The sequence below is a fragment of the Poecilia formosa genome, unplaced genomic scaffold (assembly GCF_000485575.1).
Source record: "Poecilia formosa unplaced genomic scaffold, Poecilia_formosa-5.1.2 Scaffold142, whole genome shotgun sequence".
Taxonomy (NCBI): Eukaryota; Metazoa; Chordata; class Actinopteri; order Cyprinodontiformes; family Poeciliidae; genus Poecilia; species Poecilia formosa.
Window position 1 is genome coordinate 82,960 of NW_006800081.1, and position 14,482 is coordinate 97,441.

At 40.9% G+C, this 14,482-nt stretch overlaps 1 protein-coding gene across 1 annotated transcript; it reads left to right on the top strand.

Moving 5' to 3' along the window:
* The first annotated feature begins 1,223 nt into the window (after positions 1-1,223).
* Positions 1,224-12,912, top strand: LOC103145480 (trichohyalin). The gene is made up of 18 exons (XM_007562935.2): positions 1,224-1,405; positions 1,763-1,826; positions 2,597-2,882; positions 3,016-3,121; positions 3,233-3,317; positions 3,890-3,996; positions 4,179-4,405; positions 4,950-5,197; positions 5,349-5,459; positions 6,060-8,945; positions 10,090-10,237; positions 10,351-10,456; positions 10,716-10,863; positions 10,947-11,012; positions 11,709-11,795; positions 11,938-12,046; positions 12,164-12,246; positions 12,562-12,912. The coding sequence occupies exons 1-18, from the start codon at positions 1,386-1,388 to the stop codon at positions 12,616-12,618; spliced, it is 4,944 nt and encodes a 1,647-aa protein (XP_007562997.2). The 5' UTR covers positions 1,224-1,385; the 3' UTR covers positions 12,619-12,912.
* Positions 12,913-14,482: the final 1,570 nt, after the last annotated feature.

Here is a 14,482-nt window from a genome sequence, read left to right on the forward strand (position 1 = left end):
GGAGCGGAGATGTCACAGAGGAGGACACAGCGGTGGGATTTAGGATGATGATCCGAACCTTTTGGCTCTGCTCAGCAAGGTATTCTTCTCTTTATTATGGCGGTTGGCAAACAACATCGAGGTATTATTGTAATAGTACTGCATTTATGTACGAATGCAAATGCATTAGTACTTAAAGTATTTTCCCTCTGTATTCTCTTCTAAAATAGTCTGCAACATTATTTTTGTGATAATGCACATGTTTTTGTTTGTTTGTTTGTTTGTTTGTTTGTTTGTTTTAATATGATGCTGGTAATCATGAGCATGTACAGTGTGTGTTAATGCGAGGAACAAAAACAAATAAAGAAATCTTTATTTGAAATTCCTGTATATAAAATAAATATTTTATGTTCACTATGGTATCATATTGTTACTTTTATCATGCGTTTTCACTTAAACGTTGAATAAATTATATTGTACCAATAGGACCAGAAACCCAACAGGTCTCAATCAAATTACCAGTATAAATCAAGACTGTATAGTAAAAAAAATAACATAAAAACTTTGGAAGTTGATGCGCTTCAGTTTTAATTATAAAAAAAAAGAAAAAGAAAAACTCTGTTCAAATATCAAAGCTGTTGATATTTGTTCATTTACACTCTTCTAGCTAAAGCCACAGTTTGCAGAAAGGTTACAGTAAATGTTGCAAAATTAATAAAAGAAAAAACAAACAATAAAACATAGAGTCCTTTCTAAAACTTCCCCAATCCTTGATGAAGAATATGTTATGATTTGTTGAACCATACATACATACATACACAAGGCAACAACACGGTAAAACATGGCGGTGTCAGCATCATCCTCTGAGGTCTTCACTTTTAAAGATGATTAAATCATGAACAGTTCTAAACAGCAATCAGTTCTCAGTCAGTATCTCCAGGTGTCTGTTTCAATGCTGCAAGATGAAAGCTTTTATTTTAAACCAGATCCAAAAAGGATCTCCTTTTTGGATCTGAGGAAAGTGAAAGTTTTAAAACCCTAAATCTGCCAGAAAATATGCAAAAGAGGACTATGGACAATATATTTATTAATAATCTGATATATTTGGAGAACTTTGTAAGGTAGCGAAAGGTTGGTGCATCAAGTTCTCTTAAATCACAGCATGGTAATCCTGTCGGGCTGTCGGACTAATCCTACAAAACTCTAATGGAGTGTGTCAAGTTTGCATAGGATTAAGTGTGGGTGAGTCTTTGTGTGGGTGTCTTTGGGACTGTTCAGTTGTCTGCGATTTATTCACCAGTTTCTGCCAGACAGGCTGACCCCTTTTTTTCACTAGATAATCATATGAGCATGAACAATTTTCAGTTTTTGTTTCCATGAGTTTTTCCTTCACTTTGTAGCTGAAGATGGCATCCAAAAAGCAAAGGTAGGTCAATGTGATCTAATGCAAAGTGAGTAAATATTGCATGTCATGTAAAACATTTTAAGGCAGACATTGTTCTAGATGTGTTTCGTTAAACGTTTGTTCAACTGGTCACAACTTTTACCAGCCAGTTCCAAGAATATTCTTGGTTACAACAAAGAAGCATTTTTTTTGTTGTTGTTTTGATTTGTTTTAAAGTGACAACATCTTGGAAGTATCTTCATAGATTGTGCAGAGATTCATTTTTCTCAAAATTAAATCAAAGACATCCCAGACAATTTACATAAACAAGTCTACACTGACATTTGTATATATATGTGAAGGTTTCTATGATGATTTATCTTCTGTCTGTGTCCATAGCAGATCGAATGAGGCACTGGTAACCACAAAGATCAACAAACCTGTGCAAAAAGACAAAGAAAATGTAAGTATTACCATGCAAAAATCCAGCTGGTGTTCAAGTAATTCCAGTATACTAAATAGGTTGATTAAATAAAATTTAAAAAATAATCTATCTATACAAACATAGGCCACCCAGCAATTGGGAATACATTGCATTTGTCAATTTAATGAAACAATACCATTTATACCAGAGACAAACCGTTCAGCTTTTGGCTTTCAACCATTAATAATATTCCCTGCGGACGTGAAAGTGCTGTTTAATATGAGCACAACTATTTCAGATTTATAATGTGAGATCTGCATGTGTTTTGTCAGATTTATGCTGCCATAAATGACTAAAGATCAGCCTGGTGTATTTACAGTCGGCACAAATCGCTAAGTCAGGCCTCCTCAGCCTTCCTGCCATTGATTTCTCTGCCTTGTGCTCCAGCCACAGATTCATTGCCTCTGCAGTTGTTGAGGTTGCATCTACAGACACTGGAGCGCACTGCCTATATGTGGTGGCTCTCATTTGATCAAGTGTGATTAAGTTTAAAGTGTGTGTGTGTGTGTGTGTTTGTTTCTGTCTGTGGCCTCGGTGTGGGTCAGATGGTACTTAAGTAAATTAAGAGCTCTTGTCAGGATTAAAAGCCTCTTCCACTGGGTTTATTGGATTGCATGTGTCAAAACACCTAAGCTGGGTCGGGATGAGCATGTGGTGTGGTGTTTGATACTTCAACTAAGGAGCTAGAATCATATCTGACATTTTTTGTTGTTGTTTTTTTGAGAAAACTCTGTCTTTTTCTCTTAAAGGAGCTCAGAGGATGTGTTGGAGGCAAGCAGAACTCCAGCAGCGCTCCTAGGACTGCTGGCTGGAAGAGCAGCAAAGGAAGTGACTCGACAACAACTGGGAGTAAAGCTGCTGGTAGAGGAGGCAGCGGCATCCACCAGACAACCAGACCAACATCAGAACCAGCAAAACCAGCTTTCCGCCTGCGGAGCAGCCGCAGCTTTTCCTCCCTGCAAGCCTCTTCTCTGACCACCGCTCCGTTCATGAGAAGCAGCCGCTCACTCAGCAGGCTTGATGAACGATCCACTGGTAATTACTCCGTTTACTGGTTTCTGCTAATTGTTTGAGCTTTCTTAAATATGTGAGATCCATTATTCAGGGGTTGTGATCATTTTCACCAAAATAATACTTGAGATGCTTATGAGGTTTTCTGATTCCACAGAAGATTCATATTATACCAGTGTAAGTTCACAAGTAAGAAAAGGTCAAAGTACTGGGAAGAAAATACTGGATTCTGGGAGGCAGTCTTCTTCGGTGGAGAGAATTAGGTAAAGTTTTATTTTTATTTACAAATATTTTTGATTTTGCGAGTCTTTCTCTCGTGTTTTCTCTCTGAAATGCGTCTTTTTTGTGTCCTTCCCATTTTTAACGCTATGCAGCTGCTCCACTCATCTGCAACCATCCTCCTCCTCTGTGGTCTCGACTGCTATATGTCACCATCAGACCACTAAAGAAAAGAAGCAGGTGCAATATATACTTTCATTTCACTGCTCATCTGTCGTTTAAAATTGCACACATGTATTCACCGGAAAGTTAAAGAAAAAGAAGGTTTTAATTTTTTAGCATTACAGTGAGTCCAAATATACTCAAATCAAGAAAAGAAAAAGATTTAAAGAAAAGATGATGAAGGTTTGCCAGAATCCAGAACTCTGAAAGAAAATCTGTGCACTGACATTAAAAGGAATGAATGACCTTACAATCGAATAGATTTGGAGAACCTTTGCCAGGATCAACAGAGAAATTAAGATGCAGAGTACAGACTCCTATGCTGAATGTGAAAGAAAGATGAGCATAAACCAGGCATGAGTTTAAGGATATGGACTGAGTTATTTAAATTGTCTTTTATTCAAAGAATTTTATTTGTTTTAGGGATGGAAAAAAGTGTTACTTTGCAATTTGGAAAACGTTATTCAATTATTAATCATGGTCTCATTTGGCTACATGTAAAATGTTCATTTTATCTGGTGTTAAGACACACACTGCAGACGAGTCCGGACAAGATGCTGGAAAATTAATGTCTATTTCTGTTATCACAGATCAAAGATGGGGTGTACACGCTGTGCGCAATGACCGCTGGAATGAAGCACAACTGGGTGCAAGCGGTTTTTAAAAACGTGCAGCCCAATCGTAGACGAGACCAAAGGTAGATTTTATGTTATTCCCTAAGGGGCCTCGTTTAAAGTTGACACAATTTTTGAGTGCAGTATATTCTTTTCATTTCAGATTTCATTAGACTTAGGAATGCATTTTGGAATAAAATGTGCTAATTGTAATTTGAGTCGACATTTAACCCTTTGCGTAAAGGAGTACAATTCTTTCTCCCAGCTCGGTTGCAGAGAATGAAGAAGATGAGCTGGAGGACTGCGAAGAGTCACGTGAGCAAGAACCGACGTCTCAACAGCAGCTAGAAGGAACGAAAAGCCCGGCCGATTTAGACCCGTCATCCCCTGGTCCCCCTGTCTCACCCTCTTCTTCACCTGCAAATCCTCCACAGCAGGTGGAGGAGGCTGAAGAAGCCCAGTGCCGCCCTCCTGTGGAAACCAATGAGACTGGTGAGTCATGTCACCAGCCCAGATGTTTGTGATCGTGATGCTCCATGAGATCTATGCTAATATTGATTGATAATGCGTAGAATATGTATTCTTTTAGTGTTAAACCTTCACATCAACATTTTTCTCAGTAAATATATATATGTATTTATGAAACATGAAACATTTGATGAGATTAACAACCCGACCAATCCTCACAGATGAAGAGATCCAAACAAATGAGTTCATAAATGATGTGTAATGCGGCAGAATGGCACAGGGAATCAGAACTGAGCGTGCTTACTGAGTCTCGGTTATGGAAACTTCAAGACGTCTCCCTGGATGCATTGCTTAGGTGTGACTTTGATCCATTCTTCTTTACAAGCCATCTTTAAGCCTTGAGACTCCTCTCCACTCTGAGCTCCACTTCTTTTTCCAGCTGGACTCAAGCTGACCGATTGACTTTCAGCTGTATTTTCCTTTCTCTGAAACCAGCTTTCTAAAAACTGAAAAGAGAGCAAATGTGAACATTAACGCGTGGTATTTTTGATTTTGTCCCTTTGGTTAGGGGCGACAGACGCATCTATATCCGTTGAGGGATTCCAGAGCGACGACTCCTCTTCAACGGTGGTGCTGTCAGATGGTGAGGATTTACGGAAACGTGCAGATACGGAGGCGGCAGCTGAGCAACCGTGCTCACAGGGACGTGAAACTGAGCCGCAGAGTGAAGAGCAGCAGGTGTTGATAAACCCCACGTGTGCAAAGGACCGTGCAGCACTGCTGAGTCAGCAGCAAACTGGACAACTTGTCAAAGAGGTGAGATTTTATCTACAACAAAACTGCTGCAAATTGAAAATCTTGTACTAAGTTCAATGATTCAAACAAAATAGACTATCTTGTTTTCATAGAAGGCTAACATGATTTTATGTTTTGTTTTGTTTAAATGTTTGTTGCTATTTCTCCACAGCTGCAACAAACACAAAGAGAGCTATCACGAATCCAGCAGCTGAACAAGAGCTTGCAGGACGAGCTGCAACAAGAACGAGAGATTATTTCAGAGAAACTTCTCTGTGTTCAGGTAAAATAAAGACACTCATATGTTTCACTTTGTGTAAAATTTAACTGCATCCATGGTAAAATTGTAAATAATTTACTTTCAATTTGAGTACATTTGCTAAAATGTATTTTGAATAGAATCGAAACAGTTGCACTGATACCCACAACATTTTTCTTTAAGGTAAATCCAACAATTTCTTTTCTCTCAAGTTGATCAAAATTTCTAGGAATTTGCAATTAGTAATCTAATGGTGTTTTGGGAACACAATGTCTCAATAGCAACCCGTACATTGCTAGGAATGCCATTGAAGAAACCTTTATGGTCCCACCATCACAAACGTAAACCTGTGGAGTTTATTAAGCTCAGCTGGGCTTTTAACCGAAGCCGTGTGCTTTGCTCTGCTGAGATTAAGACTGAACTTTTCTGAAACCCACAGTCCAGGTGGAGTCAGGGTGAAACAAAGGTTGGATAAAACATCTCATCCCTACCGATTAGACATGATGGAGGATCTGCGATGCTGTGGACTTGTGTCTTTTACAAAGAGGAGTCATAATTACATTAAAGTTCTCCATTGTGCAAGTTGTAAGACTGAAAACTTTGTTCTTCTGATATGCTCTCCAGAATGACACCAATTCTTCTTCAGAGCAAGCCTTAACCTTCCAGCGACTGCAGAGGATAAACCACAACCTCCGCATGGAGCTTGAGGAGCTGAAGAGGAGCCAGGAAGAGGCCAAGGAGGCCGAGCTGCGGCGAAGAGTCGACCTCTTGGCCCAGCAGGCCCAGCTGCTGGTGACCGGGGACGCCACGGCGCTCGCTCAGATGCACCTCGAGCAGGACCGCCGGCGGTTTCAGGAGCAGCAGAGGGAGTATGAGCACAGCGTGACCTCCCTGAAGGCCCAGCTGAGCGCCAGCGAAGAGAAGAGGAGGGAGACAGAGTCCCAGGTGGCCCAGCTGCAGCAGGAGCTTCAGAGCCAGCAGAACCTCCAGCAGGAGGCCGAACAACTGCAGAAACACCTCCAAGAGATGTCAGGCCAGCTTCGCGCTTACGAGAATGCTCAGGCCGAGAAAGAGGCCCGCCTGCAGAAGCACCTGTTGCTCCTCCAGGCGAGTCAGGAGAGGGAACGAAGGAGCCTGGGCACCAGCCTGGCTCAGGCCGAGCGACACTCCCAAGACCTGAGGGACAAACTGGAGAGGGCCGAGCAGCAGCTGGAGAGCCTCAGCAAGACTCAGACGTGGACCAGACAAATCGAAGAGGCGCAGCAGCAACTGCAGGAGGAGTTGGCCCGCACAGTGTCAGCTGTGCAGCGGCTCCAGGAGGAAAGAGAGCAGCTGGACCGTCGCTGCGAGGAGCTGCAGAGCCAGCTGTCAGAGGCAGACAGAGAGGTGAGCAGGCTGCAGGATCGCCTGAACACAGAGGAAACACACTACTACAACCTGGAGCACTCATACGAGAGAGCCTGTGAGGATCTGCAGGTTGCTTTGGGGAAGGTGCAGCAAAGGGAGTCTGAAACGCATGACATCCGGGAAGGCTATGAAAGGCTGCTGGACAGCAAGGAGCAGGAGCTGAGCGAGGTCTTGCTGAAGATGGAGGTGTTGGGTAACAGCTTAGAGGAGACAGAAGTGAAACTGAGCGAAGTGATGAGAGTTTGCACCTGCTCTTTTCCCCAAGACAGTCAGAAGAGTCAAGACAGACAAGCTCTCGAGACTCCGAACTCTCAGTTGACGAAGGTCTCTCATGGAAGCAACGTCAAGTCTCTGGAGCACGCGAGATGCCGCTCCCGCTCAGTGGATGCATCATGTCAGTACCTCATCGCCGTGGGAGATGATGCGGAAAAATTCATGTCCGTAATCCAGCTGCTTGAAACCAAGCTGTTCATCACCGAGGAGAAACTGAGAGGCATCACTCAGAGGCTGGAGGAGCAGCAGGGTCACGTCAGCTGCCAGGACCCCCAACTCTGCTCCCAGCTGACCCAGAGCCGAGCCACGGCCCAGCACCTCAGCCTGCTGCTCCACAGCCAGGCCAAGCAGAGTCAGCGTTTCGCCCAGCAGACGGAGGCCCGCTGCAGGATGCTGGTCGGCAGGTTCCAGGTGGCTCTCAACGTCGTCCAGGCCTGCGGGGAGAGGCTCCAGGCAACTCCCGTCAACGCCTCTGACATTGAGAGGCAGCTGGCCGGGGTCGCCGGCTGCCTTCAGCAAGGGGAGAAGGATGCTGAGAGACTTCAGCAGGAGGCACGTAACTTGAGCAAAGAAGAGGGGAAGATCCTTGGCAACGAGAAACTAGTTGGAGCTGAACAAGAGATCGTTTCTAGATTGGCCAACACCCAGCCTTCGCATGGCGTGTCGGACGTTGGGAAGTATTTGATCAAGGAGCTGTTTGTTGTGGAGAAAATGGTTTCCGTGTTGCAGAGTCAAAACGGGATTTGCGAGCTATCTGCAGCAAAAAAGGAGGACAGGGTCGATTTGGTTCGCAGTTACAAAAACTTGATCTCCAGAATCTTGAGCCTGAAAGGTGAAGGAAGGATGGAGTCCAGAGGAACCGGATGTGACGGCGGTCAGCTTCTGGAGAGCGTGATCGGAAGGTTCTGTGCAGAAGCTGAGCTCATTTACGCTGCTCTGAAACTTCAGCAACAGAGCGTGATTCAAATAAGCAGTCATGATCAACGGGAAGGCCTGGCAGACATCAGCCCCTCTGAGTTGTCTCCTTATGATGAGCAAGCTAAAGATTCAGAAGAGGCTGCAAAAGGAAGCATAAAGAAGCGATTTGAGGAGAAAAAGGCAGAGGAGGAGAGAGAAAGAGGTTTGTTGGAGCAAATCTTGTCTCGGCTGCAAAAGCGGGCAAAGTTCTTATGCCAGGTCTGCCAGGAGCTTCCGGTCAACCACCCCCAAGTCCAAGAAGGTATGAACCACAGCGGGGACAATGTTTCTGAAGCCGATCTCACTTTTTTCCAGGAGCAGGTCAAGCTGATGTATTTGTCTGACAGGCTTTATTTAGACATAAGACAAGAGTTTCAGCAAAGCAAAGCGCCACTGAACAGTTCACGAGATCTCTGCAAGGAGCAGGATCTCGGCAGCGCGACGGAAGAGCGGGAGGCTTTAAACGAAGCCTTCCACCAGCTTCAGGACGACAACTGCGCGCTGAGAGAGGAGCTGGAGCGGGCCGAGCAGAAGATGACGTCGGTGGAGACCGGGAACCGGAAACTCCTGGAAGACATGCAGAAAATCGAGGCTTGTCACAAGGAACAGATGCAGAAGCTGGAGGCGGAGTTTCAGGAGAAGATAAAGGAACTGCAACAGATCCACGAGGAGGAGATGAAGCAGCTGCACGGCCACTACTCCAAATTGTGTGTTTCTAAAGAAAGGCAGACCAAGCTGTGCACAGAGGAGATTCCCATCTGCTCTCTGTCTGACCAGGCTGCGGCTGAGCATAAAGCACAGGAGGACGAAACCAAAGAAGCCGACGGAGCCACTCTGAGAGAAGCTTATCTGAAAGATCTGGAAAAGCTGCAGGTAGTAAAAAATTTTTTTCATTAGATTTCTGCAGATTTTAAAAAATAATTTCCTGCGTTGTGAATATAGAATATCTCTGAGGACATTTCAAGCAATTTCTCAGGAACTGTGCATTCATTGTGTCTTTGATGGATGAGCAGAGTACAAATGGTTATTAAACTAAGTCTCAACTAGCTTTGCAAACAATGAACATTTTTACCTGTTTTATATGTGGACTTTGACTAGGTCATTATATTGTCTTCCTGTAAAGCAAACTTCCACTCCAGCATTAAGACTTTTTCAGCCTCCACCAGGTTTTCCTCTGGGTTTCTCGTCCCTGTGGAAGAAAGGCTTCCCCAAACCATGACGGCGCCACCTCTGTGTTTTGCTATCATTCCGACTCGTTAACCTTCTAAAGCAGGAAAATAGGGAAATTTGAAATGTTGTTCCTGAGATTGGATGATTTTGACATGAAAAAGAATAAAGAATGTATTTTTATTGTAAGAGGAAAAACTGGAAAGCTTTGACTTGCAGAGTAACATCTAGACAACTCCCTGCATTCCTCTGCAGCAAAGCAGAGCCGGCCCTAGGAAGAAGCGAAATGAGCTGCTGTTTGGGGCCCTCAAACCTTTAGGGGCCTCTCACATAAATGCTTGCATTTTAACACAGACTATAGCTCTAAAATGTTAATATTTGTTTATTGAAAATGAGAGTGCTATTGAGTTTGATTTGACAAGTTCAGCATTTAGATCAATACAAGTATTTTAAACAGTTCAAAACTGAAATGTAAGAAGGAATTGGCAAATTTACTTTGTGAAAGTACAAAGAACTGTTGACATAGAAACAAGCTGATGCTACAAGTTTAATCTTTGAGATAGGTTTGTTCACAATTTCCTCTCAGCAAATACAGAAGTAATCCAATTGGAGATTTTAGCCGCATCTGGCACAAAAACAGAGGCATCAGCACAAATTGTCCAGCAAGGAAGAGCTGGAGGAGCGAAGATTTGAGTGTTTGTTGTTCTTCTCCTGAGCTCAGAGATGCGATAATGACCAAATTAATCTTTTTTTTCAGTTTTTAATATCATTTTCTACTTTACCAATAACAGAACTGTCCGCTTAAATCACCTTTGTTGCAGCCAAAACTAGTTTCCCCATTTCGCTACAGGCTTCATGTGATCTTGGCTTCATTGCCATGGAGGAGATGCACAGGAAGATCATAAAGGACATTCAGCAGGAGCATCAGAAGCAGGTAGCCGAACTTCTGAAGGAGAAAGACCAGCTCCTGCAGGAGGAAACCGCTGCTACTATGTCCGGTAGATACAGCTTTATCATTTTTTTCTGCCTGGTTCTTTTATTAATAAAAGAGAAAAGATAACCGTAAACTTCCAGCAGCAGGGATCTGAACATGACTTCCATTTTTTTGCAGCCATCGTAGCGATGCGGCGAGCTCATAAAAAGGAGCTGGAGAGAAGCAGACTGACTCAGCAGATCAGGGAGAGCGCAGACGTCTCTGACCTCCACGTGGAGTACGAGTGAGTTACCAGAAATGCCTAAAATGTTCCCAACATATTTTTTTTTTAATTAAAAAAAAAAAAAAAGCAGAAATCTAAATAATCGATTCTCTGTTTTTCTTTATTTGTCCAGTAATGTCATTTTCTCATTACGGCTCTCTTACTTTCCACTTTTGGTTTATCAATCAAATAACTGCCACCACCTAATGCAATTTCCTCCAAAACCCACTTAGCTCTCCAACATCCTCCATGCCTCTGCTTTTTTTTTTTTCTTTTGCAGGAAGGAGATCCAATTATTGCAGAGGGAGCTGGAGGTGTTGTCAGATCAGCACACGAAGAAATGCTTGGAAAACTCTCAGCTGAGCCAGGAGCTGCAGACTGAGAGGGAATCGGTGATGCAGTACCAGCAGGAGCTCAAACAGAAGCAGGTGGAAACATTTTCTGTTCACTCAAGAGTTCATAGAGTCAACATTAGTCTTACAAAAATGCTTTATTTCTATTTGCTGTTAAGAGAGAGCCAGAAGAAGTGACTCAGCTTCCAGGAAACCAAGCACAGTCTGATGTTTGCCAGATGGAAGTAAGCTTTTGGGAAGGGTCTAATTAAAGCAATGTTAAAAAAAAAGAAGACATTAAAGACATTAAACATTAATGTTACATAGTATGTATTCTGAAAATATGCACTAGTTTGCAAAAGCAAACTAGTGTTTTATTGAGATTTTATGTGATTGTCCAAATCAAGGTAGCATGTGAGAACTAGGAACAGATTCATCAGGAAAAGCTGGAATCATTCAACTTGGAGTAAAAGGCAGTAGTTCCTCTCTACTGCGGCCACATGCTTGCTCAGAATGAGGAACTTCTTCAAAGATGATGACTCAATGTAATCAGTCGCACTTTATTTATAGATAAACTGATCTAGTCAAAGTCCAGACCTAAATTCAGCTGGTAATCTGTAGCAAAACTTAAAATTAGGTGTTTTCACAGATGCTTTCCATCTAATCTGATTTTGAGCTGTTTAGCAAACACAAAACAAAACTGGCAGGGAGAGACAAACTCCAACAGACTTGTAGCTTAAATTACTAAATGAGGCTCTGCAATGTTTCAACTCAAGGGGGATAAATAGAAATTTTCAGATTTTAATAGTTAAAAAACAACAACAAACATATTAATTAAATCAACTTAGTTTTGATATCTCACATGAAGTCCCCAAATAAATTTTGTGTGAAACATGATGACATGTTGAAAAACTCAACACTTATGGTTTCTGTTGTAATAGATGATCCTGAGGGCAAAGGAGGCAGAGATGCAGCATCTCAAACAGGAAGCGATCTCACTCAGAGAGGACTTAGAGATCGCTCGAATGGTAAAAAAAAAAAAAAAAATCTTATAAATTTAAAATTTTATCAACATGAATTATCTCCGTTACTAACAGAAGTTGTTTTGTGAATCCGACATAAAACACACAATATATACTGCATTATTATGTTCAATTCCATGTATTTTAGGACAAAGTTTATGCAGAAAATAAACTGAAGGCGCTTCATACAAACAGCTACAACGAAGCCAAGTTTGCCACTTGGTCTCCAGGCAGAGACACTTCAGGACATCGTGTTGGTGAGTGAACTCTCACTCTGTCGTCATTTTAAAAGACGCAAAGTATAGTTTTATTTACTAAATAGCTATTAAGCTGCCTTCACACGGCCTTTTCTGCCACTTTGTCTTTATTTATAGATGACTCTGTGGGAAACAACCCTGCGATCAAAAAGAAAGAGAAAACATCCTTCCTGCGTCAAATACGAGGATTCAGATCAAGGGTAAAAATCAACACAAACTTTGTAATTTACATTTGATTCATTTTTACTCCATTTATCAAATGAAAAATGGGATTCTGATACCTTTTTCACACGTTTGAGTACTTTACCTATAACTGGTTAGGAATGGATCAATTTCAAGATTTGTTTAGCTGCACCAACCTTAAGAAGGGGCTGATATAAACTTATTTATGTGCCACGAATCTCTTATTAGTATCTAAAGTAACGCACAGCTCAGCAGATCTAAACTATAATTCCCGTTTTCCTCTGTTTATGATGATTTTCCAGCTTTTCGTTTCTTCTTTTTATGTTTTTCAGAGTTTAAAAGACGGCCTTTCTACCCAAGAAAGAATGAAGTTGTTTGAGTCATCCTGATTTACAGGAAGTGAGCTGACGTCACAGGAAATCTTCTTAAATCTGTTTAAAGGGACGCTTGTGTTATTGTTCCGTGGACATCATGTCGTGTGCAACTCTTTACTGTGAGGTAGTTGTGTGGTGAGGTTTGACCACTAGGGGGAGCAAGAAACGGGCTTTATTCTCCTGGCACGCAGAAGCTCCGTCGGGTTTAAATTGTGCTGTACACATGTTGGGTTGCAGGTTCTTATATTTCACATGGACTTTGTAAAATAGTAGATTTAACACTGACATTTTCATTAAAATGCTTTATTGTTTGTGTTTTGAGTTATTGACAAAAGTCAGATCACTAGAAATTCAGTTGCTGCAGAGTAATCATCAACTAAATAAACTAAAAGCATCTAAATAAACTATAAATGATGACATTTAATAACCAATTTCCGCCATGATTAAAAAATCTAAATATGATCAATGAAGATTCATTGTTTTTCGTTTTAAACTGGCTCAGTTGTTTTCATTTTCTAACTCTAACTTTGTTATGACAGAGTTTTAAATAACCTACCTTAGTAAAGAACATTAATACTTTAAAAATAAAACCAGTGCCTTAAACACTATATATTCTAAAACCACTTTTGGATTCTATGTCAGCCTGTTATATAAAAAGCAGGTTAGTTAAATGTTTTTTTTTATTTCCCTTTGACATCAAAAAAAATTTTTTTTATTTAATTGAATTTATTGGGGAAAAATATGAACTGAGATTATTATTATTTTTCAAAATGTTTTCTATTAAAATAGTTTTAAAATAGATTACTTTCTAATATATATAATTACTTTATTGTTTTAAAAATAAACATGTTGCAAGTCCAATATGTGCTTGAAAATCTTTATTAAAAAAAATCCACATGACAGTGAAATTTAAACATTTCCAAAATAACAAACAAAGAACCATGATTAAATACAAAGTAAGTAGTATAACAAAGTGAAGAGTTTCAGATTAGCTGCATTAGTGACATGTGAAGGGAGAAATAAATAAAAGTTTAGCACTTAAATCAGTGCCTCTGATACCAAAGAAAGTCCAGTTATGGTAAAAGGAAAAAGGAAAATGCTCCCTTTGTCTGTTCTTGGATATAATTTGGTCTCTGACCGGGTTTAAAATTATTTAAATCAAACATTAAGTGTACAAAATCACAAGGCACATTTTCTATTTATTAAACAAACATGCAGGAGAAATTGAAAACTTTTTGGAAAACCAATAACAAACCTTGAAACCCAGATTTCCGTACAAGACAGAAACCCTGTCTTCTTGTGAAATTCTTCTTGTGAAGAATATACATTTTTTTCAATATGGTAATATTAGGTAATTCTGTGTTTGTGTTTAAATGTGACTAGAGACCTTAGACAGTTGCAAAGATAATATGAAAATTTATGCTGGGACAGCTGATTAAAGACAAAAAAAATAAATAGATAAATGAAACTAAATAAAGTATATCATTTGTCTCCAGACAAATACAAAGAACAGGTCATAACTTCAACTAATTGCCTCCATTGATACTCACAGTAACACTGCTGAAATCTTTTTTCACTACAAGTTGCTGGGTGGTCTCACAGCAGAAATGCTCCACAGGTTCGAAATCTTCTGGATGACGTTTTGCACACCTCATGGTGTCTCCATGACTGCTGATTATATTTAGGGATAGCTGACGCTCTTCATGAAAAACAACGCAAGTTTAATACCACAGGGGGTTTAGCTGAGCCTTCAGTTTGGACGTCAGATTTCTCCTCTTTATTCTTTTAAAACATTCGGATATAAATGTTTTTTTTAAGACACGATTTCAGTGAATCGTGTGTCAGAGGCTGTTCAGAAGACGCACGTCTCTGTTCCTTA